The sequence below is a fragment of the Morchella sextelata genome (genome assembly GCF_020137385.1).
Source record: "Morchella sextelata strain SCLS chromosome Unknown scls_14, whole genome shotgun sequence".
Taxonomy (NCBI): domain Eukaryota; kingdom Fungi; phylum Ascomycota; class Pezizomycetes; order Pezizales; family Morchellaceae; genus Morchella; species Morchella sextelata.
Genome location: NW_025408629.1, coordinates 509,172 through 533,661, shown reverse-complemented (window position 1 = coordinate 533,661; position 24,490 = coordinate 509,172). Strand labels below are relative to the sequence as shown.

Sequence of the window (24,490 nt, the reverse complement as noted above, 5' to 3'; positions counted from 1 at the left end):
GGAAATGGATGGAAATCAACTTGTAGTAACTTGTTCGATTTCACAGAATAAAAATTCGTTTATACCTACCTACGCCCTTATTGATACCGGAGCATCAGGATATGCTTTCATTGATGAATCTTTTGCACGCCACAACAATCTTATAATGACCCCTCTTAAAATACCTCGCCATGTAGACGTTATAGACGGAAGACCTATTAAGTCAGGAAAAATTACCCATATTGTCGATGTCTCGCTAGACATTCATGGTCATCGGGAGACGGCGCCATGTTTCGTAACGAAGTTAGGACACTATCCGATTGTGATGGGGATACCTTGGATGCGACGACATGATGTTACGATTCGACCAAAAGAAAATCTACTTGTTTTTGACTCTCGAAGCTGTTGTCAACACTGTTCACTCAGTGGAACCGCAGTTATTGTTCATGGTATCTCGATTCCCTTACCGGAACACCATACAATCATCGTTTCAGCAACTGAAAAATCCACTGTTGATATTGAACAATTAGTACCAAAAGAATTTCACCATCGTCTCCATATGTTCAAAGAATACGATGCTTCAATTCTCCCACCACATCGACCATCCCATGACATCGAAATAGTATTGGAGGAAGGCAAACGACCACCATATGGACCTATATATGGATTATCTCAAATTGAGTTGAAGGCACTACGGGAATATCTTGATGAAAATTTACCTAAAGGATTCATTCGAGCCAGTGAATCACCAGCGGGAGCACCTATATTGTTCGTAAAGAAAAACGATGGAACTCTTCGACTTTGTGTTGACTATCGAGGCCTAAATGCGATTACGATCAAAAATCGATATCCGTTACCATTGTTAAAGGAAACCCTAGCTAAGTTGTCAAGAGCAAAATATTATACAAAGTTAGATTTACGTTGGGGGTATAATCAAATCAGGATAGCGGAGGGGGACGAATGGAAAACAGCATTCCGGACTCGATATGGACATTTCGAATATACAGTAATGCCGTTTGGATTAGCTAATGCTCCTGCTACATTTCAACATTGGATCAATGATATTCTACGTCCCTACCTCGATCAATTCGTAACAGCATACTTAGACGATATCCTTATCTATTCCGAGACCCTATCAGAACATAAAGAACATATTCAGAAGGTTCTAAAAGTACTTGATGAAAATCATGTTCACCTTAAACCTGAAAAATGTGAATTTATGGTTCAGGAAACAAAATATCTTGGTTTAATCCTTACTCCGAATGGGAATAGAATGGATCCAAAGAAAGTTATCGATGTTTTGGAATGGACTACACCGACAAACCTTCGTGATGTTCAAGTATTCCTAGGATTTGCAAATTTCTACCGACGGTTTATTTTGGGATATTCGAAAATTGTTGCCCCGCTTACAGCTTTGACAAAGAAAAACGTTAAATTTGAATGGACGGATGAAAGGGAGGAAGCATTTCAGACTTTGAAAAAGATGTTTACAACGGCACCGATATTAGCTCATTTCAATCCAGATCGAAAAATTGTGATAGAAACCGATGCATCCGACTATGTTTCAGCAGGAATCTTATCTCAACCTGACAACGAAGGAATCCTACATCCAGTTGCTTTCTTTTCCAAGAAACACTCTCCCGCAGAATGCAACTACGAAATCTATGACAAAGAACTTTTAGCAATTATACGATGTTTTGAAGAATGGCGACATCATCTGGAGGGAGCTCAATTTCCAATTGAAGTTCTTAGCGACCACCGGAATCTTGAATATTTTATGACAACAAAATTGTTAAATCGTCGACAAGCCCGTTGGTCCGAATTTCTTTCACGCTTCGATTTCGTTATACAATTTCGGCCAGGAAAACAAGGAACAAAACCAGATGCATTGACTAGGAGGTCAGGTGACCTACCTCAAGAGGGGGATGAACGGTTAACGCATCAGAGTCAAGTGATTCTGAAGCGAAAAAATTTGGATACCAAGCTAAGTTTGTTCGCGGGTTCTTTGTCAAATGAATCCGCTGAAGGAGCGTCCACTGTAGAGGAGTTATTTTCAAAGGCTTACCAAGTGGATAGTTTCCCAAACAAGGTCCTCAATATGCTTCGGAATGGCATACGCCACTCAAACAAAATCTCACTTGCCGAATGTATGGAAGATAACAACGGTCGGCTGCTTTATCGAGGCATGCTATATGTACCAGACGATGATGACCTTCGACTAAGGCTTTTAAAAGAATATCATGATAAACCATCTGCAGGACATCCGGGTAGAGCGAAGACTCTGGAGCTCCTAAGTCGGGAATATTACTGGCCACAGATGCGGAAGTTTGTCGATCAGTATATTAGGAATTGCAATGTGTGCACCCGTAGCAAGGCATCACACAATGCACCTTATGGAGTACTTCGCCCCATGCCAATTCCCGATGGACCCTGGACAGATGTCTCGATGGACTTTGTGACTGATCTTCCTGAGAGTGATGGGTATAATGCGATTTTGGTCGTGGTGGATAGACTAACCAAAATGCGGCATCTGATACCAACGACAAAGGAGGCGGACTCACAGGAAGTAGCAAGGCTATATATTAATAACGTCTGGAAGCTACATGGATTACCCGACACTATGGTATCCGATCGAGGAACACAGTTCATCGCGGAATTCTGGAGGTCCCTTTGTGATCGATTGGAAATCTCGCCAAAGTTCTCTACTGCATTCCACCCCCAAACAGATGGACAGACAGAAAGAATTAATGCCATAATGGAACAATACCTCCGAAGCTATGTTTCCTATCAACAAGATGACTGGGTCCGATGGCTACCGATGGCTGAATTTGCAACCAACAACCACGTTTCCGAAACAACAAAAGTTTCCCCCTTTTATGCTAATTCGGGAAGGAATCCTAGGATAACATTTGGGCCTTTGGAACATGGTCGAACGACGGCGGAGGATCAAGCGAACCGTATTGCAAGGGAAATGAAGGATGTGGTGGACTTCCTAAGAGAAGAAATGTTCAGGGCGCAAAGGATACAAGAAGAATCAGCCAATAGGAATCGAACTCCAGCTCCTCGATATTATTTAGGAGATAAGGTTTTTCTATCGACCCGTCATATTCTAACAAAGCGACCCTCTAAGAAATTCGACTGGAAACGTATTGGACCTTATAGCGTTAAACGAATCGTTAATCCCTATGCTTACGAGTTGGAACTTCCCCGGTCAATGAAAATTCATCCAGTATTTCATGTTTCGTTATTGTCACCTGAAGCGAATGATCCTTTACCAGGACAACAACGATTACCACCACCTCCGGTTGAAATCGAAGGGGAGGAAGAATGGGAAGTCGAAGATATTTTGGATTCGAGGAAACGAAGAGGAAGATTTGAATATTTGGTACGATATATGGGATATGACGAAGCCTACTGGCAACCGCTATCGGACCTCGAACATTCACCTGAAATTATTAGACGATTCCATGAGCGTTATCCAGAGAAGCCTAAGCCTACCAGGAGGTAGGCCTTAGAGGGGGGCGTGGTCTGTAACGGCAGCTATGTATTTCGGCTAGGTGATGAACTGGGATGAGGGAAGGAGGTATCGTGTAGTGGAATTAGGATTTGTAATGGGGATTTCTGTTATGTTCTTTGGGTTTCTGTTACGCGAAAGTATTAGTCATCGTTGGATTATGGATGGATATATAAGGGGGCGTTGTTTCGTGCTTTTGTCTGTTTTCCTTCTTCTCTTTCTTCCTTATGCAACCTCTGTATTTTATTCCACGAATACTATTCTTCGTTCGCACTACGTCATAGGGCTCCAACCGGTTTATCATACCAGGTAGAGCCACCCATAGTCCATAGTCAAAGTATACCTTTATGTCTACGTCCACGTCTACGTTACTACCTAGGTTGTATTCCTTGGCTTCATAGTTCCTACGCCCACAGTCCCCGTTACAACTGTAGGAAGATGACCTGTTCAGGTAACGGCCGGTAAACACGATATTGACCCGACGCGGTCTTGGAAAACTCCTCGTCGAGGACAAGAGACCCGACCAAATGGCGTATCGCGGGGTGTGGCAAGTCAGAAGCACCGCCGCGGGTTTCAGGGTCTAGTTGTACCCCCCTGACCATCCTCACGACCTCCGATAGATACGGACCGGGAAGTGAACTAAACGTCAGGTAGGGATGCCCACCAAAGGTTCTTGGAGTCCAATTAGGCATTTCCCAAGGCTTCTGACGTAGTCCCAACTTCGCCCCTCCGAGTCGCTCAAAGCGGTATTTGGAGGGGAAACAATGCGAAATGCCGATAGGCCGATCAGTAAGATATGGTGCCCTTTCGACCTTCCGGATCTTCGCCGAGAAGGGCTCGTCGGCTTCCTCGGATGTCTCTTCGTCGTCCCTCTCATCTCCGACGTCTGCCTTGTCCCTCGGCTTCTCCGCTTCGTCTTCCGACGAGGCAAATTCGTCAATGTCAGGGTAGACCTCGTCCTCGTCGTCGGGCAGAGGCGCCTGGGCCTGCTTGCTCCTCTTTGTCGAACTGCGAGTTGGCGCCGTCTCGCGCTGCTTGCCCTTGCCTTTTGTGTCGGTCGCCTTCCCCTTGGTCTGCTTCTTCTTCGCTGCTTTCGCCTTCGCTGACTTCGCCGCACGCTCCTTCTCTTTGAGTGCCTCAGAGAACTTCTCTCTATCCTCAGCAGATTTACGTTTGGCAAGATCTTGGAGTGTACTGCTCACACAGACTTTGATCAAGGCCCCTTGTAAGGTGCAATCTTCCTCCGGCTGTTGAAGCAGGCGTCTGAATTTATTCCAGGGCGGATAACTGAGCAGGAGTCTCACGGCCTCGTCCCATTGCTCGTCTGTTGCCATAGTTCTGCTGGCAATCGCATTCTCGACAAAGTAGTCATGCACAGCTTCGAACATGTTCCTCCATTGGGCCGGCGTAATGCCGAGCAAGGACTTAACTTCGGCGCCAGTAAATTTGCTCTTTTTCGCATACCCCTGGTGGGCGTCAGAGGGCGAGAGATATAGGACTTGATAGAAATCTTACCTCTGCTATGCACGCTGCTCTGCTAATCGACAAAACCCAGGGGCCCTCCTTATCGGCCCATTCCATTCTTTTCTTCGGAGATGACCTTCCCGCTTGGGCTAATGCCGACTTGTTCTTACCCGACCGAGTTCCCACCATTGTAGTCAGTTGCGTTAGGAAGGTGGTCAAAAGACGGTTGACCGTTAGTGGATGCCTTCAGGAGGATAGACTCCGGGGAAACAACGGGGTATTTAGACCCTTATATAGAACAAAGACTGTGCGAATTACCATCGTGAGGGTGTGCTGGAATCGGCAACTCGTAACGCCTAACCATATACACAAGGCAGGGGACGACAAACAAAGGCTTATCGTCGCCGGATTAGGTTAATGAATGAACCAACACGAGTGCTTTGACGGAGGTTTGCAACTGTTGGTGGTGAGGTCAGACGATGTTGTGATGAATGATGTCAGGTCGCATGTGCTTGGCAAAGCTTGGCTCGCGGCTGACGACCCCGGGGAAACGATCGTCGGTCTGTGCTACAGTGGTCATTTTGCTCAGTCAGAATTCCAGCAGTATAAACCCACTCGATACCAGTGCCAGTGAATGCGAGAATGAGGCATACGACGAAGCAAAAGACGCGCACGACAAGCCAAAAGACCATCACGACTGATCAAGAAAGCGGATGTCATCCACACCTTGCCCCCTGTGCCCAAGGTATTACCGTCGCGCGGGACATCTTGCAAGACATATTTACCGGCATCATGGCGGTGACGATGCGCCTGAGGACGAGCGTTTAGAAGACGAAACTACGCTGCCAGACGCCGGGCCTGGTACGCTTACTCTGGTAATTGATGGCTCAGACGATTCTACAGACTCAGAAGCCGACTCTGAGGCGGAATCCGACTTTGACCCTGACTCCGACGACGATGGCCCTGGGGCGATCGCCCCCCCGATCTCAGAGCAAGCTGACGATAATCAAAGGGCCAAAGCATACCTACCCAACAGTGGACAAAGACTAGGGCGGGTCCAGGGCTATCGGGACTATATAGAAGAGAATTGGAAGCCCTGGGCACCGTTCAAAGACGCGGCGGAATGGAGATTGGCTCGTTTCTTTATCGAGCACAAGCTGACCTCTACATCAATTGACGCCTACTTCAATGAGGGGTTGCACAAGACGACAAAGAACGAGCGTTCCTTTCAGTCCGCTTATACTTTCCAGAACCAGCTCGACAAAATGACGGGCTCCCGACCTAACTTTCAATACGGGACCGTCGGGGACGGCTTTGGAAGAACGACCGACTTATATTACAGGAATCCGGTCGAATGTGCGAGGTATCTCTTGGGTCAACGTTGCTACAAGTCGAGCATGGTTTATCGGCCGGAGAGGGTTTACGACGCGGACGGATATCAACTCTTTTCCGAGATGCATACAGCGGACTGGTGGTGGAATATGCAGGAAAGACTTCCTACCGGGGCCACGATTGTCCCGATTATCTGCAGCTCCGACGTCACGCATCTGACAAACTTCTCCGGAGACAAGAAGACCTGGCCGATATATATGACGATAGGCAATATACCGGGAAAAGTACGATCCAAGCCGTCGACCAAGGCGCATTTGCTACTCGCACTATTGCCAATACCTCCTAAGATAATTGGCGACGCGACGTCAAAGGGGAGACTCCGGTCCTGGGCGGCGGAGACGCTGAGGAGAGTCATGTCAGTTATACTGGAGCCTCTGCTGCACTTTGACCAAAGGCTCGGCGTCTTAATGGGCTGCTCAGACGGGTACGATAGACGTTGTTGGCCGATTCTGACGGCATGGCTTTCGGACAACATGGAGAGCTGCAATATTCTGAATACCAAGTTCAACTTGTGCCCCAAGTGCGAGATACCCGTCAATAGACTGGGCGAATACGAAGCCGAACCGCTCAAGACCTACCCTCGTGATCAGGACGAATACAAGAGAATGTATCGTCAGTACAGGGCGCTGAAGGTACTGGAGAATCCGACGAGAGACGAAAGGCGGGAGCTGAAGACGCTGACCAAGTGGTTCGATTCTCGTGGTTTACGACCTCTGTACAACCCTTTCTGGAATCTCCCCTTCGTCCAAGCCTACGACCTCCATAAGCCAGACATGCTGCACGTGGTATACTTGGGAATCCTGAAACATCTTATGGAGTGGCTGGAAGATTTCCTGAAGGAACATGGTCGTTTGGATGAATTCAACGCCATATGGACGCGCATGCCACCTTACCCTGGATTTACCCCACCGACGAAGCCTTATCAAGCGGTCAGTCAATGGCAAGGGAAGGAGATGCGTAATTTTCAGAAAATAATCTTACCAGCCCTGGCGTCTGCCCTCAGGAATCCGTCATCTGCCCAGGCAGAGCCATTCAAGAAAGCCTTTCAATGCGTCCGGGCATTGGTCGACTGGGCACTAGTCGCCCAGCATCGTTCTCATAACGAGCTGACGATAGACATGTTGGATAATTACCTAAAGGCTTTCCATAGGACGAAGGATATCTTCAGGAAATATCGCGCGACTAGAGAGACTGACAGACTTGTGGCGGAACGACGGAGGGAATTGCGCGGGGAATACGACGTCGAGTTAGCAGGCCTAAACGACTCTTTAGGCCAAAGACGAAGGGTTATCGCAGACCAAAGGCTAAATCTCCAGGCGGAAACCGACGAGATCTTGCGAGCAGAATCCCACTTCAACTTCCCCAAGATACACCTCATGGGCCATTTCGCAGAGCACATTCGTCAATACGGCAATATTCCGGACTATTCGACGGAGTCTTGCGAGTCAGCCCACAGGGATCAGATCAAAATACCGTATCGTCGGAGCAATCGCGTCGATCCCGCAATGCAGATACTTCGGACGTTTAACCGTGATTATACGTTTTCCATTTGCGAATTAAATCTTCTACAAATTGCCCGGGACGGTTTTTCGACCACTGAGCTTGTCGGCAATCTCGACGTCTTAGAGCCACGTCTGAGGAGTAGGATGCAAGCTGCAAGACGGGATCTTAGAGACCCTCAGGACGACCCGGCGTTTCAAGCGCAGGATATCGCGCCATTGGTCTATTTACCAAGCGACACCAGGGTGGAGAAGAGGTGGGTCAAATGCCCGGTCAAATTAACAAATGTCGGTAGTGTAGATATCGCAGGTGCTACAAAGAGACTGGGGTATTACATCCGGCGGTATTTCAGGAGGGAGCTATGTCTTGGATACGAAGATATGCCCGAAGACATCGATAGCTGGCGGGTAAACACATTCAAACAGCTCAACGTACCCGTCCTTTTGCACGGCGAGGGCGACGAGAGTACAATTCACACACTTCGTACGACAGGAACGTCGGGTTACAGACGGGGAAACGCGCGCAACGACTGGGTCTGGTTTCGTCAAAAGCCGGCTGACCTGGAGGCTTTGCAGGGTTTATGCCCAGCAAGGCTGCTTGCGGTCTTTAAGCTCAGGGACCCAAGACGAAGGAGGGCCAGACTTCTGGCTGCGATACAACTGTAACGGAGCCATTTCAACTGTCTGGTGTATGAGTACACACAGGGCCCGGTTACATGCTGAGAGTTATTGTTAGAAGCCAGTTGCACGGTGATATGCAAGTACCGGCAGTGTGGTTAGCTACCAGCTGTTAGAGTAACTACATTCCGGGCGCTAGGAAGGGGATCTATTCATGGGAGCAATGACTGACGAGTCGATGCCTCGCCAGTGACTAGAAGACCGGCCAGAGTGAAGCTCTGATTGTCCGGCGATCCTCTGTATCCTCTGAGCATTGTATGACCGCCGAAGAGGCAGGGACTATGCTAGGGAAGTCTACAATAAGCGGAAGCTCTACAGCAATGATTAAGCTTACACCTGAGCGGTAGCTCATTCATGCAGGTCCTCGGTTGTGTGGCAACCAAGGCTGCAGGTGTTACAAAGGCTTTGACTAAGGGTGGTTGCCTTGGGTATCGGAAACACCTGCTGACGCTTAGAGAAAAGCGGGGTAGCGGTGGTATTGTTTTCCGGTACTGAGGAAAGGCCCACCGGAACTTAGTAAGGAGTTAGGAGCAGAGAATAGAGGCCTTTGGAGTATAAGTACTCAGGTTCATTCTCGCCCTTCAGTCCTGTTCTCTCGAGTCTTCATCAGAAAGAAAAACCAAGTTCTTATCGGTAGCAGAGCCCTTAAAGATTATTGAGTTCTAGCGATAGAATCTTTGAATAATCTGCAACCTGATTGTCTATCTTGCACGGCCGTCTCTATTCTATACAAATCTATTTCTCTTAGAAAGGACCCCCGTTACAGATAATCTTTACGGCTCAAGTCACCTTCAGATTATTCTTCCTCTATACAAAATGTCCGCCCTATCAGCTCCGGAAGTGCCTCTTCAGATTGAATGGCAGCCGGTGCCCCTCCAGCTTGATGCCAACGGGCAGACACAGCTTGTTAAGAAACCCAGGACCGCTCTACAGAACTACATTCCCGGTTGTGAGCCTGCCTGGCAGGATACCGACGAGGTTTCCTTCCAACAGTTCTTCACAGAGCTTCAGTCCTACCTCCAGCATAGCCTGCAGAATCAGTTGACCCGAGGCGGTCAGGCACTGCTCCTTGTGCAAGAGCGCCAGGCAGCACAAAATGCTTTGATGGCAGAAGCTCTTGAATACATGAGGCATGAAGTCAACTTTGTCCAGGAAGAACTCCGAAAATATGCGGAAAAGGATGAATTGGCAGCTGATGCCATGGAAATTGAGTGGACAAATCCGGCAACTCCACCAGACTTTGTTGCCGAGATACAGAAAGCCCTTGATGAAGGAAGGCTAGTGGTAGAGAGGCCAGCAACTCCGGCACCAAATCCAGGCTCCCGGTCCTCGTCCAGGGCAGCCACCAGGACAATGCAGCGGAAGACTAGTCCCTTCGCAGCATTTCCGGTTAGATCCACTAGGAGAGTTGTTCCTATTGTCCAGCCAGCGGTGGGAGCATCTCCCTTACCTCCTAGCCGCTTCGCAGGAGTAAACCCCTTCCTCGGATTAGCCGACCGATCCTTCGACTATGACGGAGAACTTTACCCAGGTGCAGGCCGAGGACCTCCTAGCCCGCTAGCCAGGAACCTAGGAAGGTTCACCATGTCTGGGGCCGCTCAACCAGCAGCAACCTCACCACTGGCCAGCAATCCAGCGCCGGTAGCACCTGTGGCCCCTCCTGCTGCGGCCGCCGCTCCCCCTCCAGCTCAGGCACAGGGAGGAGGTGGTGGGAACCAGAACCCTCCGGCCAATGCACAGGGAGGAAGTGGTGGGAACCAGAACCCTCCACCTCCTGTGGCCCGTGCTCCTGCTCCTGGAGACTCAGACAGTTCTGACAGCTCTGATTCGGAACCAGAAGGTGGTGATAGAAGAGGCTGGCGGAGATATCTTAAGAAGAAGTTGGAGAAGCAACAGAAGAATCTGTTGGCTATGATGTCCCAGCAGTTCCGACTTCCGGCCGCCTCTCCCCCTTCCTCAACCACCAGGGCCCGAGAACCAAAGGCACCACCACCCTCCAAGTTTCAGGGCAAGGCGGAGCAAGTGGAGACCTTTATACGGCAATGTGAGAATGTGTTCTCCATTGAGAGTTTGTCCTTTACCTCTGAAGAGGTCAAGATCCGATATGCAGGCAACTTGATGGAAGGGGAGGCAGCGATCAGATGGTATGAGGCATACCACAACTCAATTGATCAAACCTCCGCCAACCGTCTCGCTGGGCAGCCAGTGACATTGGATCAGAGATGGAAGCGCTGGGATTCCTTTGTGGATGCTTTTAGAGCAGCCTTCGGCGAAGCCATCTCCAGAGATGATGCGGTGGCCCATTGGAATACCCTCACCCACACAGCTCGAGGAGGAATCGATCTCTTCCTCAATACTATTATTCAGCTGATGTGGAAGACTGGCTACGAGGGTCAGTTGGTGGATGATAAGATCAACAATTCCCTCCTTCCGGACCTAGGCATGAGTTGGGCTCTTTTTAATCCCAAGCCAAAGTCTTTGATGGAGCGGATAGCTGCTCTAAGAGAGTTAGGGCATACACATGAGAGGTATCAAGGGATGGCAGCTGAGAAAGCGCCCCCTCGGACCAAGAAAGATCCTCCCGCTCAGAAGGACCAGCCGTCTAAGAAGAAAAGAGAAGCTGCAAGCTCCTCCGGACCTCAGAAGACTCCTGGACCTAAAGATAAAGCGGTGGAACTGAAGGGTATCCCGGGGGATATTCTAGAAGAAAGAATGAAAGCAGAAGTATGCTTGAAGGTATGACCTTCCGGTACTCCCTATTGGTAGAGTGCATAGACTGACTTGTGCAATAGTGCGGCAAGTCCAGACACAAATGGACCGATTGTTGGTCCAAGCAACCCACTGTTGTTCGAGTGGCAGCAGTGAGAGTACAAAAGCGGAAAAGAGGGAAGGGTAATTCCAACTCTCAGAAGAAGGCTAAAGTGGCTGCTGTAGTAGCAGAAGATCCACTTGTTGTACTCCCGGAGGTTACAGAAGATTTTGTTTTTCAGCCTGAGCAAGACTCGGACAATGAAATCATCTGGTAGAAAAGTGTCTGTTTTAGTCTATGTTTACTAGTTTTCTTTTATATGGGTTTTTCGGTTTCTATGTTTCTCTTGAATAAATTATGATTGTGTTTCTGCCTATTTTGACTGCTCTAAGCACTCTGAGGATGGGTTTAAGACCCGAAACAGCTGGTCTGTCAGTGCTCTACCAAAGTTACATTTGCTATAAGACACTTCCAAACCGCTACCAAAAATTACCACACATCATACCTGCTATATTACCGCTTGGGAATAGAACCAAAGGATCTTTGATCTTAGTAGTGCCCGAAGCTATTAGCTATGCTGAAAAGACAAAGAGAAACAAGTCCAGAATCCGCTGTTAAGCAAAGAAGGGTGGAACAGAGGCTTCCTTCCTTACCAGTACATGGAAAAAGACCTATACTGAAGGCAGGACTGTCATGGACAGTCAAAGGAAAGGATGAAGGCGCCCAAGGGTCTTTCCTGTTTGACACCGGTTGTACAGGAGCAATCCTCAACCAGAGTTTTGTCAGAAAACATGGAATTCCCTTAGTGCGGCGGGATCAACCTCTGACAATGTTTGATGCTCAAGGAGATGTTATGATGGGAGGAGGCGAGTATTACACTCACCCAGTCCGCATGATTATGGGAGATCATAAAGAGACACTCCGATGGGAAGTGGCTACTTTGGAGGAAGGAATGACCGGTTACCTGCCAATTAGTTGGGCTAGGAAGCATAACCCGGATATTAATTGGGAACTCAACACCATGAGCTGGAGGAGTGACTACTGCAAGCAGAATTGTCTCCCAGCGGCCACCAAGATTGAACTGATCTCTCCGTACCAAATGTTGGAAGAAGAAGAGACAGTCTATCAATTGGTTGGTTCAGTATGGCATGATGAGGACGGAGGTGATATTGCTGAGAAAATACACCACCTATACCGGGATTGGGCTGATGTGTTCAGTCAAGAGAAGATTGAGGAAATGCCGCTGCATTCCCATAATGATTTGAAGATCAAACTCTTGCCTGGCACCGCTCCCCCATTTGGCCCGCTGTACCCATGTTCCGCTCCAGAGTTGAAGGCCCTCCGAGAGTACCTGGACAAAGAGTTGTCTTCAGGAAAGATCTCTAGATCGAATAGCCCTGCTGCGGCACCCATACTGTTCATTCCTAAGAAGGACGGGACTTTGCGGATTTGTGTGGATTATAGAGGTTTGAACAAGGTCACTGTCAAGGACAAGTACCCGTTGCCTATCATGAGTGAGCTCAGAGACAGGTTGTTCAAGGCCAAGATCTTCACAAAGATAGACCTGAAGAATGGCTTCAATTTGATCAGGATAGCCGAAGGTGATGAGTGGAAAACCGCTTTCAGAACCCGCTATGGACTGTATCAGTACAATGTGATGCCATTTGGCCTATGCAATGCTCCCTCCGCTTTCCAGGCAATGATCAATGATGTGCTAAAGGAACTACTGGATGAAGGAGTAGTTGTCTATATTGATGACATCCTCATCTACTCGGAGACTGAGAAAGAGCATGAGCTATTGGTCAAAAAGGTACTACAGAAGCTTAGGGAAGCTAAGCTCTGTGCCTCGATCAGTAAGACATCCTTCCATGTCCGAGAAGTAGAATACCTAGGCTATCACATCTCGGAAGAAGGAGTGTCTATGTCAGAAGACAAGGTGGAGGCAGTTAAGGAATGGCCGGTCCCTGAGAATATCAAGGCAGTACAGGCATTCCTCGGATTTGCAAACTTCTATCGCCGCTTTATCGAAGGCTTCAGTAAAGTTTGCAAACCATTAACTGACCTCCTGCAAAAAGACAAGAAATGGTATTGGACGGCAGCACATGAGCAGGCCTTTGAAGAACTCAAGAGGCTGTTCACAAGCGCTCCAATCCTCCTTCATTTTGACCCTAGTAGGAGAACGGTGGTCGAGACAGATGCCAGTGATTTTGCCAAGGGAGCGGTGCTCTCTCAGTATGGGGATGATGGGAAGCTACATCCGGTGGCATTCTATTCTAAGAAGTTCTCCCCTGCTGAGATCAACTATGACATTCATGATAAGGAAATGGGAGCTATTGTAGCCTCTTTCCGGGAATGGGAACACATGCTCAAATCTTGTGAGCAAGAGATCACGGTTTTCACAGACCACAAGAACTTGGAGTATTTTAATTCTACCAAGGTTCTCACTAGGCGGCAAGCTAGATGGTCCGAGGACCTAGCAGGCTACAATTTCAAAGTTGTCTACAGACCGGGAGAAAAGAATGGCAAGACTGATGTGCTATCTAGGCGCTGGGATCACCGCCTTGGAGAGGGAGGTGAAACTCTGCAGCCGGAGCCACAGACCTTTTTTAGGCCAGGTCAATTGGTTTTGGATCCTGCAAAGCTAGCGGCTGTCAGGGTGAATCAATTGCAGAATACATTCTTAGAGCGCCTATACACGGCTGCTAAAGAGGATAGTTTCTGGCAGGAATTGCACCGCTCCCTGGTTGAAAGGAAACCAAATTTGGACCAGAACTTGTCGGCCAAGAACGGTCTCATCTTCTACAAGAATAGATGGTATATACCCAAAGACAAGAAGCTTCAGATGGAAATACTGTCCGATACCCATGACTCTAAGGTGGCGGGTCATTTTGGCCAATTTAAGACACTTGAGCGGGTGAAAAACAACTTCTTTTGGCCCAACATGGATAAGGATGTTGAGGAATATGTCCGGAGCTGTGACAGCTGCCAGAGGAATAAGACCTCCAGACATAAGAAGTTTGGTATGCTCCAACCGTTGGAGATACCCTATCGGCCATGGACTTCCATCTCTATGGACTTCATTGTGGGATTACCGGAATCTAGCGGGTTTACAAAGATCTGGGTAATAGTGGACCGTTTTTTCGAAAATGGCACATTACATCCCTCTTCCTACCCTCAATAAAACGGAAGATTTGGCTAAGCTGTTCTTGAAAGAAGTTTGGAGACTCCATGGGTTACCTGATGACATAGTCTCGGACAGAGATAGCAGGTTCATCTCTCACTTTTGGCAATCTCTCATGAGTCTCCTCAATGTGAAGCTGAAGATGTCCACATCTTTCCACCCCCAGACGGACGGTCAAACAGAAAGAGTTAATCAGACCCTGGAACATTACTTGCGGAGTTATTGTTCATATCAACAGGATGACTGGGCAGAACTCTTGCCTTTGGCAGAGTATGCTTATAACTCGGCGGTCTCTGAGTCTACCAAAGTATCGGCTTTTTATGCCAACTATGGATATGAACCCAGGACCAACTGGCCGGCCCCAAAGGAAGGAGTAGAATGGAACAATCCAGCAAGTGAGGTTATGATTTCTCAATGGGAATCTATCTGGCAGGCTATGAACGCCAGCTTGGGTAAAGCTAGATTAAGGATGGCCCGGTGGTATGATGCTCATGCCCTGGCACCACCTGAAATCAAGCCCGGAGATGAAGTTATGTTGGACCGGCGCAATGTGCAAACAAAGCGGCCTTTGGGAAAATTGGATCAGAAGAAGATGGGACCCTTTAAGGTCTTAGAAGCTATTGGTACCCGTGCCTACAAGCTCTCTCTTCCCCCCCAGATGGGAATCCACCCGGTCTTTCATGTCTCTCTCCTAGAACCCTACAGAGCACCGGTAGATCCTGAGAGAAGAGTTCCTCCACCGGAACCCGAAGAGGTTGAGGGAGAACAGAACTGGGTTGTCCGAGAGGTAGCTGATAGCCGGGTCAATAAGAAGAGAAGACGAGTGGAATATCTAGTGCTGTGGGAAGGTTATGAGAACGAGGATGCTACATGGGAACCTTGGGAGCATCTCAAGAAGAGTGCTGAAGAAGCCCTTCGGGATTTCCACATGAGGTATCCTAAGAAACCCAAGGACAAGCGGATTGTTGGGGTGTAGATTATTTCCTTTGGGTTTTCATCTCCTTGCATATCACGGAGTTTCTTGTCATATAGAATGGTAATAGAATGGTTATAGATCTCGGAGACCAAGATCCTGGAAGAGGGGAGTGGTGTAACGGAGCCATTTCAACTGTCTGGTGTATGAGTACACACAGGGCCCGGTTACATGCTGAGAGTTATTGTTAGAAGCCAGTTGCACGGTGATATGCAAGTACCGGCAGTGTGGTTAGCTACCAGCTGTTAGAGTAACTACATTCCGGGCGCTAGGAAGGGGATCTATTCATGGGAGCAATGACTGACGAGTCGATGCCTCGCCAGTGACTAGAAGACCGGCCAGAGTGAAGCTCTGATTGTCCGGCGATCCTCTGTATCCTCTGAGCATTGTATGACCGCCGAAGAGGCAGGGACTATGCTAGGGAAGTCTACAATAAGCGGAAGCTCTACAGCAATGATTAAGCTTACACCTGAGCGGTAGCTCATTCATGCAGGTCCTCGGTTGTGTGGCAACCAAGGCTGCAGGTGTTACAAAGGCTTTGACTAAGGGTGGTTGCCTTGGGTATCGGAAACACCTGCTGACGCTTAGAGAAAAGCGGGGTAGCGGTGGTATTGTTTTCCGGTACTGAGGAAAGGCCCACCGGAACTTAGTAAGGAGTTAGGAGCAGAGAATAGAGGCCTTTGGAGTATAAGTACTCAGGTTCATTCTCGCCCTTCAGTCCTGTTCTCTCGAGTCTTCATCAGAAAGAAAAACCAAGTTCTTATCGGTAGCAGAGCCCTTAAAGATTATTGAGTTCTAGCGATAGAATCTTTGAATAATCTGCAACCTGATTGTCTATCTTGCACGGCCGTCTCTATTCTATACAAATCTATTTCTCTTAGAAAGGACCCCCGTTACAACAACCATTGAAGCCGGACTTCAATGGAAACCCCAACGTCGACCACGGGCTAATAAGGGTATCACGCTGCTCAAGCTCTCCTGACGATATATGGGTAGTAAACATAAAAAGCATTTTGGGCGCCGCTCATTTGGTGCCTGAGACGACGTCATCTACGAACAATAGATGGTTTATCAATAGTACGATCGATCTATCGACATACGGATCAATTTACTGAAGTAAGACGGGACGTTGGACTGAGTTTTTTATAATGATACTGACGACATGAACACCAGACAAGAGACTTTAGACAGGTGGACTTCTGACGATAGGTTTTGGGCAGGGGGGATTATGATGAACGGGGAAGACAAACGGGAATTAGGCGGGAGTCCTTAGACATGTTAAACAGTGGATATTCGACGCACTAGATTGTATTGTACATATTAGGTGGAAGGTATTAGACGGGCCCGGGGGTCATTGGAGTTTGTATTTTAGACGAAGTGATTATTGGACTTGGATTTTGGACAGAATTATGTCCGAGTCAAATGACGAGGATTTCCCAATTGAGCCATCTTCGTCTTTTGACGGGTAGTGAAGACGGGGACATTTGGCATAAGACGAGCGTAGGATAGATTGATTCAAAAGACGAGCTAATGAGGTCGCACGACCGGTTTCGTAATTGGAGCTCTAAATGGACAACGTTTTGTGGTCGAATGACGGGCGGCCAAAAATAGCGGGACATACGACGAGATCCCAGAGCCAAAAGACGAGGACTTGGGGGCAAAAGACGAATTTGGGCATCTGGGTGCCGGAATTCGTCTTGGGGAAACCCATTTTTTGCTGATGTCCCCTGATTACATAATCCTAGCGCTAAGCCTCCTTGTTCCAACTATGAGTCATCCCTTATACATGAGTAATTACCATACATAACCAATGTCGCAATGCCATATTTTTACACTTCCCCTCACTTGCCACATCGTATCAATTCTGACAATTTTTGGTGAGCTGGTTTTGGTAGTCCTTTGGTCATTATGTCCGCGACATTGTCTTCGGTAGGGACGTAGAGGATTTCGAAGGTTCCGGCTTCGAGTTGTTCACGTGTATAGTGGTAGTGAACGTCGATGTGCTTGGACTGGTCGTGGATGCGTGGGTTCCGACAGAGTTCAATAGAACCTGTGTTGTCGGCGTGTATGAAGTACTGGTATTGTTGTTGAAGTTCGTGCAAGGCATTACGAATCCATACCAGTTGTCGAGCTGCGAGAGACAGGGCCATGTATTCGGCTTCTGTTGTTGAGACTGCGACTGATTTCTGCTTCCGGCTTCTCCAGCTGATGGCTGACTTCCCTAGTCTGAACACGTATCCTGAGAACGATTTTCTGTCATCTAGGTCTGAAGCGTAGGAACTGTCTGAGAATCCGTCGAGTGTTCTAGTATTCCCCTTCGGGTAGAACAGGTTCCAGTCTTTGGTTCCGTTGAGGTATCGGAGAGTTCGCTTGGCTGCTCGTAGGTGGTCCTCGGTTGGACATGAGGAGTACTGGGAGAGAGCGGTAACGGCATGGGTGATATCAGGTCTGGTAGCTATACTTGCGTACATCAGTGATCCTATTATGGATTGGTACTCAGTTGGTTTCTCGATTTGGTCTTCCGGTTCGCCTGTAACGGCAGCTAGACGGGTTGGCTATGTGAGTTGTCTGGGTATAAGGGAGAAGGATAATGCAGTGTGGTTGGGTTTAGTAAAGCGGGTTTCTATTATGTTCTTTCTGTTTCTGTTACGCGAGGGTATGAGTCAGTATTGGGATAGGGTATGGATATATAAGGGGGGGCGTTGTCTCGTGATTTCTTGTTTCTCTTTCTTTCTCTTTCCTCTTTATGCAACCTCTGTACTTCACAGTTACGAATACTATTTTGTTCGCGCTACGTCATAGGGTTTACCCGGTATACTAGACCAGGTACAACCATCCATAGTCCATAGTCCACAGTCCCCGTTCTTGCCTTAGGTGTACCCTTCGGCCCCATAGTCCATAGTCCATAGTCCACGAACCTCCTACGTCCACGTCTCCGCCTCGGTTGTATTCCTTGGCTTCATAGTTTCTACGCCCATAGTCCCCGTTACACTTAGGTTGCATCCTCTACAGCCAACCAATACAACACCGCATCGCTTAGCTCCGGTCGCGACCATGTCCGACACCACTCAAGATACGTTGTTGCAGCGTCTTTCAGAATTTCTGATCACCTATGGTCCCCTCCCAGCCGATATAGACTTCGGCGAAGAACTTACTGAGGCTCATGGTCTTATTGCTGAGTGTTTGGAGGCTCTCACCAAGCCTCTCGACACCCCCACGCCACCAGAACCTGTCATCGATACGGCCCAGGAAGAGGTTATTACCAGCCTCACCACAGAACTAGAAGCAGCCAACGAAAAGGCTGCCGATTTTTGGCAAACCTTGTGCGATAACCAGGAAGATTCTACCGAGATCATCCGAGGTCGCGACGAGGTTATCATTGCTTTGAAGATTGAGCTGGAGGAGTCTAAGGCCGAAGAGGAGGAGCTTCGGTATCGCCTGGCACTACATCAGGAAAGCCTCGCCATCACTGACGAAAACCTCGCTGATGCTGAAGATGAGATTCTTCACATCACCTCTGTTGCAAAGGCCTGGGAGGCCCAAGCCAATGCCACCATCGCTGACCTTCGTTCTCGTATCTCTGTTTCCACCGCTACAGTTAAATCTCGCCATGTCTCCAAACCTCGTTACCTGGCTCCTCGCGCCAAAGATCCCCGTTCCATTAGCAATTGGCGAGAAAGGCCACTTGAAAATGGATCCCCAAAGCCGGCGTTAAAAGGTCAGCCCCTTTGGTAAAAAATGGCAAACCAAAGGGGCCAGCCCCGCCACCTGTTTCTGTTCTCCCTGTTGCCGCTGTGTCTGAGGATAAGATGTCCGAAGACTCTCTTGTTGTTACCTGCTCGGTCTCTCAGAATCCCGACTCTTTTATTCCCACCTATGCCCTTATTGATACCGGAGCCTCTGGATACGCTTTTATTGACGAATCTTTTGTACGTCACAATAATCTTACAATGACCCGCCTTAAAGTACCTCGTGAGGTAGATGTTATGGATGGAAGGCCTATTGAATCAGGACAGATCACCCATATTGTCAATGTGTCGCTGGATATTCATGGTCACCGAGAAATTGCCTCATGTTTCGTTACAAAGTTGGGACATTATCCGATCGTGATGGGAATACCGTGGATGCGACGTCACGATGTCACCATTCGGCCAAAAGATAATCTACTTATTTTTGATTCTCGGAACTGTCTTAAACACTGTTCACTCAGTGGAACGACAGTTACTGTCCATGGAATATCGATCCCTCTACCGGAACATCATACTGTTGTCGTTTCAGCAGTTGAGAAATCCACCGTCGACGTCAAGCAACTAGTACCAAAGGAATTCCACCATCGTCTCCATATGTTCCAAGAATATGATGCCTCAGCCCTTCCACCTCATCGACCGTCCCATGATATTGAGATAATATTGAAGGAAGGTAAACGACCTCCCCATGGACCGATATATGGCCTCTCCCAAATCGAACTAAAAGCACTACGGGAATACCTTGATGAAAACCTACCTAAGGGATTTATTCGGGCCAGTGAGTCGCCAGCGGGAGCACCCATACTGTTCGTAAAGAAAAGTGATGGGACTCTCCGGCTCTGTGTGGATTATCGAGGTCTCAATGCAATCACGGTTAAAAATCGATATCCGTTACCATTGTTAAAGGAAACCCTGGCCAAATTATCAAGAGCGCAATACTACACCAAGCTGGATCTACGTTGGGGATATAACCAAATCAGGGTAGCCAAGGGAGACGAATGGAAGACGGCGTTCAGGACTCGTTATGGACATTTCGAGTATACTGTAATGCCGTTTGGATTAGCGAATGCCCCTGCCACATTTCAACACTGGATCAATGATATTCTACGTCCTTACCTCGATCAATTTGTAACGGCATATCTCGATGATATCCTGATCTATTCGGAGACTCTGTCGGAGCACAAAGAGCATATTCAGAAGGTTCTGAAGGTACTTGATGAGAATCATGTTCACCTTAAACCTGAGAAATGCGAGTTTATGGTTCAGGAAACAAAGTATCTCGGCCTGATTCTCACCCCGGATGGGAATCGAATGGATCCGAAGAAAGTTGTCGATGTTTTGGAGTGGTCTACACCAAGGAACCTTCATGATGTTCAGGTATTTTTGGGATTCGCTAATTTCTATCGACGGTTTATCCTAGGATACTCAAAGATTGTTGCTCCACTTACGGCTTTGACGAAGAAAAATGTTAAGTTCGAATGGACGGATGAAAGGGAGGAAGCATTCCAGACATTGAAAAAGATGTTTACAACGGCACCCATACTAGCGCACTTTGATCCGAATCGGAAAATCGTAGTAGAAACCGATGCATCCGACTATGTTTCTGCTGCAATCCTGTCCCAATGTGATGATGAAGGAATTTTACATCCAGTTGCTTTCTTCTCAAAGAAGCATTCCCCTGCGGAATGCAACTACGAAATCTATGACAAAGAACTTCTGGCAATTGTACGATGTTTTGAGGAGTGGCGACATCATTTGGAAGGGGCACAATTTCCAATCGAAGTCCTCAGCGATCATAGGAACCTCGAATATTTCATGTCAACAAAGCTATTAAACCGTCGACAAGCCCGTTGGTCGGAATTTCTTTCACGTTTCGATTTCGTCATTCAATTTAGACCAGGGAAACAAGGGGCAAAGCCGGATGCATTGACTAGGAGGTCGGGTGACCTACCTAAGGAGGGGGATGAACGGTTGATGCATCAAAGCCAGGTGGTTTTGAAGCGAAAAAATTTGGATTTAAAGCTAAGTTTGTTCGCGGGTTCTTTTTCAAATGAATCCGCTGAAGGAATGTCCACTGTAGAAGAGTTGTTTTTAAATGCTTACCAAGTTGACAGTTTCCCGAACAAAGTTCTCGCGATGCTTCGGAACGGCATCCGTCACTCGAATAAGATCTCGCTTGCCGAATGTACGGAAGACAACAACGGTCGGCTACTTTACCGTGGCGTACTCTATGTACCCGACGACAATGATCTTCGGCTAAGACTTCTAAAAGAGTATCATGACAAACCATCGGCAGGTCATCCAGGCAGAGCGAAGACTTTGGAACTCCTGAATCGAGAGTATTACTGGCCACAAATGCGGAAGTATATCGATCAGTATGTTCGGAATTGCAATGTGTGTGCCCGTAGCAAGGCACCACGCAATGCACCCTATGGAGTACTCCGGCCGATGCCAATACCCGATGGACCATGGACGGATGTGTCAATGGACTTTGTTACCGACCTCCCAGAGAGCGATGGATACAATGCAATCTTGGTCGTGGTAGATAGGTTAACTAAGATGCGACACCTAATACCAACAACAAAGGAGGCGGACTCAAGGGAAGTAGCGAGACTGTATATTGACAATGTTTGGAAGTTACATGGATTACCTGACACTATGGTATCCGATCGAGGGACACAATTCGTTGCGGAATTCTGGAGGTCTCTTTGCGACCGTCTGGAAATATCACCAAAGTTTTCTACCGCGTTCCATCCTCAGACGGATGGGCAGACGGAAAGGATTAATGCCGTGATGGAACAGTACCTTCGGAGTTATGTTTCCTATCAACAGGACGACTGGGCCCGATGGTTACCAATGGCAGAATTTGCAACCAATAACCATGCTTCAGAAACAACGAAAATCTCTCCTTTCTACGCTAATTCGGGAAGAAATCCTCGAATGACTTTTGGACCCTTGGAACATGGTAGGACCATGGCGGAAGATCAAGCAAATGGTATTGCACGGGAAATGAAGGAAATATTAGATTTTCTACGAGATGAAATGTTCCGAGCACAAAGGATACAGGAGGAGTCGGCCAATATGAATCGGACTCCAGCGCCCCACTATCGAGTAGGAGATCGAGTTTTCTTATCAACACGCCATGTCCTCACCAAACGCCCTTCGAAGAAACTTGATTGGAAACGCATTGGACCATATATCGTGAAGCGAATCGTTAGTCCTTATGCCTATGAGTTGGAACTCCCTCGTTCTATGAAAGTTCATCCCGTATTCCATGTCTCTTTATTGTCGTCTGCAGCAAACGATCCTTTACCAGGACAACAACAGTTACCACCACCGCCGGTCGAAGTTGAAGGACAGGAGGAGTGGGAAGTCGAGGATATTTTGGATTCCAGGGATCGTCGAGGAAGATTTGAATACTTGGTTAAGTATGCCGGTTATGATGAAGCTTCGTGGCAACCATTGTCGGATGTCGAACATTCGCCCGATATTGTCAAACGATTTCACGAACGATATCCACGGAAGACTAAGCCTACCAGGAGGTAGGCTTTAGAGGGGGGAGTGGTCTGTAACGGCAGCTAGACGGGTTGGCTATGTGAGTTGTCTGGGTATAAGGGAGAAGGATAATGCAGTGTGGTTGGGTTTAGTAAAGCGGGTTTCTATTATGTTCTTTCTGTTTCTGTTACGCGAGGGTATGAGTCAGTATTGGGATAGGGTATGGATATATAAGGGGGGGCGTTGTCTCGTGATTTCTTGTTTCTCTTTCTTTCTCTTTCCTCTTTATGCAACCTCTGTACTTCACAGTTACGAATACTATTTTGTTCGCGCTACGTCATAGGGTTTACCCGGTATACTAGACCAGGTACAACCATCCATAGTCCATAGTCCACAGTCCCCGTTCTTGCCTTAGGTGTACCCTTCGGCCCCATAGTCCATAGTCCATAGTCCACGAACCTCCTACGTCCACGTCTCCGCCTCGGTTGTATTCCTTGGCTTCATAGTTTCTACGCCCATAGTCCCCGTTACATCGCCTTTGTGAAGGTTGAGGTTCGGTTCGAGTGGTGTGCCAACTGGTTTGCAGTTACTCATTCCAAATTTATCCAGGATCTTGTTGATGTATGCGCATTGTGATAGCGTGATACCGTTGTTGGTTACCGTTATTTCTATTCCCAGTATGAACTTCGAGTTACCGAGATCCGTACATTCGAAATCTGCCTTGAGTAGTTGTCTGATTTCTTTTCTGAATGGGGAGTCGGGTCCGAATATCATGATATCATCTACATACACCGATATGTATAGATGGTGGTTCTTATGTATGAAGATACATGGGTCGAATTTGGCTGGGACGAATCCTTTCCGTTGAAGGGAGTCTGCTAGGCAAGCATACCATTCACGGGGTGATTGCTGTAGTCCGTATATGCATTTTCGAAGTTTACAAACCTTGTTGTCCTGCCTGTAACCTTCAGGCAGTTCCATATAGATTTCTTCCTTGAGTACACCGTATAGGAAGGCTGACTTGACGTCCATTTGTTGTGGTGTCCAACCGTTGTGTGCAGCTAGTGCCAGTAGGAGTCGTAGAGAATCATATCGTGCAGCGGGGGCGAAGGTCTCATCGTAGTCTTGGTACTGTACTTGGGTGAAGCCTTTAGCAACGTACCTTGCTTTGTACCGCTCGATTGTTCCGTCCGCGTTGTGTTTCACTTTAAATACCCACTTCCCTTTCACTACTGCTCGGTTGGTTGGTCGGTTGACAATGTCCCAGGTATGGGCTTTGTCAAGGGCGTCTTTCTCAGTCTGTATCGCCTTTTTCCATAGGTGTTGATCGTCGCTGTTCATGGCTTGATGATAGGTTAAAGGTTCGGTGTAAAGAACCATGGGCGAGGCAGACGCTGAGGGGTTGAGGGACATGATTAGGTTCCCTGAGGGGAAGTACAGGCCTCGCACGAGGGCGAGGGATGAGGTAGTGGTATGCCCGAAGGCAGGGACGGCGGTCTGTACAAGGACATAGAGGAGGACAGCGACGAGGGTCGAGAAGGACGCGGCGAGGAATAGGGAGGCGGCGAAGATCATAGCGGCGGATGCACAGGGCATGAAGGGCAGCAGACGTAACGTGGACCAAGAGTAAAGTAATGTATTGAGACGAAGTAAATCCCCCAAAGTGATAACCCAAAGTATAATACAAGATGTTGCGTAAGGAAAAGAAAGGAAGACAACAGAAGACACAAACGACTCTTTATAGTAAGGAAATAACAACCGATTAGTAATCCCGCGGAACCTTCCAGACTTCCTAATAACTCATACGTTTAATACAGCAA

General features: G+C 47.9%; 4 protein-coding genes across 4 annotated transcripts; 2 read left to right on the top strand and 2 right to left on the bottom strand.

The window, feature by feature from the left end:
* Positions 1-4: 4 nt before the first annotated feature.
* On the top strand, positions 5-3,487 carry H6S33_003004 (uncharacterized protein; the record flags this gene model as incomplete). Its single annotated transcript, XM_044834347.1, has 1 exon — positions 5-3,487. The coding sequence occupies one exon, from the start codon at positions 5-7 to the stop codon at positions 3,485-3,487; it is 3,483 nt and encodes a 1,160-aa protein (XP_044692211.1).
* A 2,183-nt stretch (positions 3,488-5,670) lies between these two features.
* H6S33_003003 (uncharacterized protein) lies at positions 5,671-8,514 on the top strand (the record flags this gene model as incomplete). The annotated part of the gene is made up of 1 exon (XM_044834345.1): positions 5,671-8,514. The coding sequence occupies one exon, from the start codon at positions 5,671-5,673 to the stop codon at positions 8,512-8,514; it is 2,844 nt and encodes a 947-aa protein (XP_044692210.1).
* An 8,756-nt stretch (positions 8,515-17,270) lies between these two features.
* Positions 17,271-17,900, bottom strand: H6S33_003002 (uncharacterized protein; the record flags this gene model as incomplete). The annotated part of the gene is made up of 1 exon (XM_044834344.1): positions 17,271-17,900. The coding sequence occupies one exon, from the start codon at positions 17,898-17,900 to the stop codon at positions 17,271-17,273; it is 630 nt and encodes a 209-aa protein (XP_044692209.1).
* A 5,232-nt stretch (positions 17,901-23,132) lies between these two features.
* On the bottom strand, positions 23,133-24,266 carry H6S33_003001 (uncharacterized protein; the record flags this gene model as incomplete). The annotated part of the gene is made up of 1 exon (XM_044834343.1): positions 23,133-24,266. The coding sequence occupies one exon, from the start codon at positions 24,264-24,266 to the stop codon at positions 23,133-23,135; it is 1,134 nt and encodes a 377-aa protein (XP_044692208.1).
* Between the last annotated feature and the right edge of the window lie 224 nt (positions 24,267-24,490).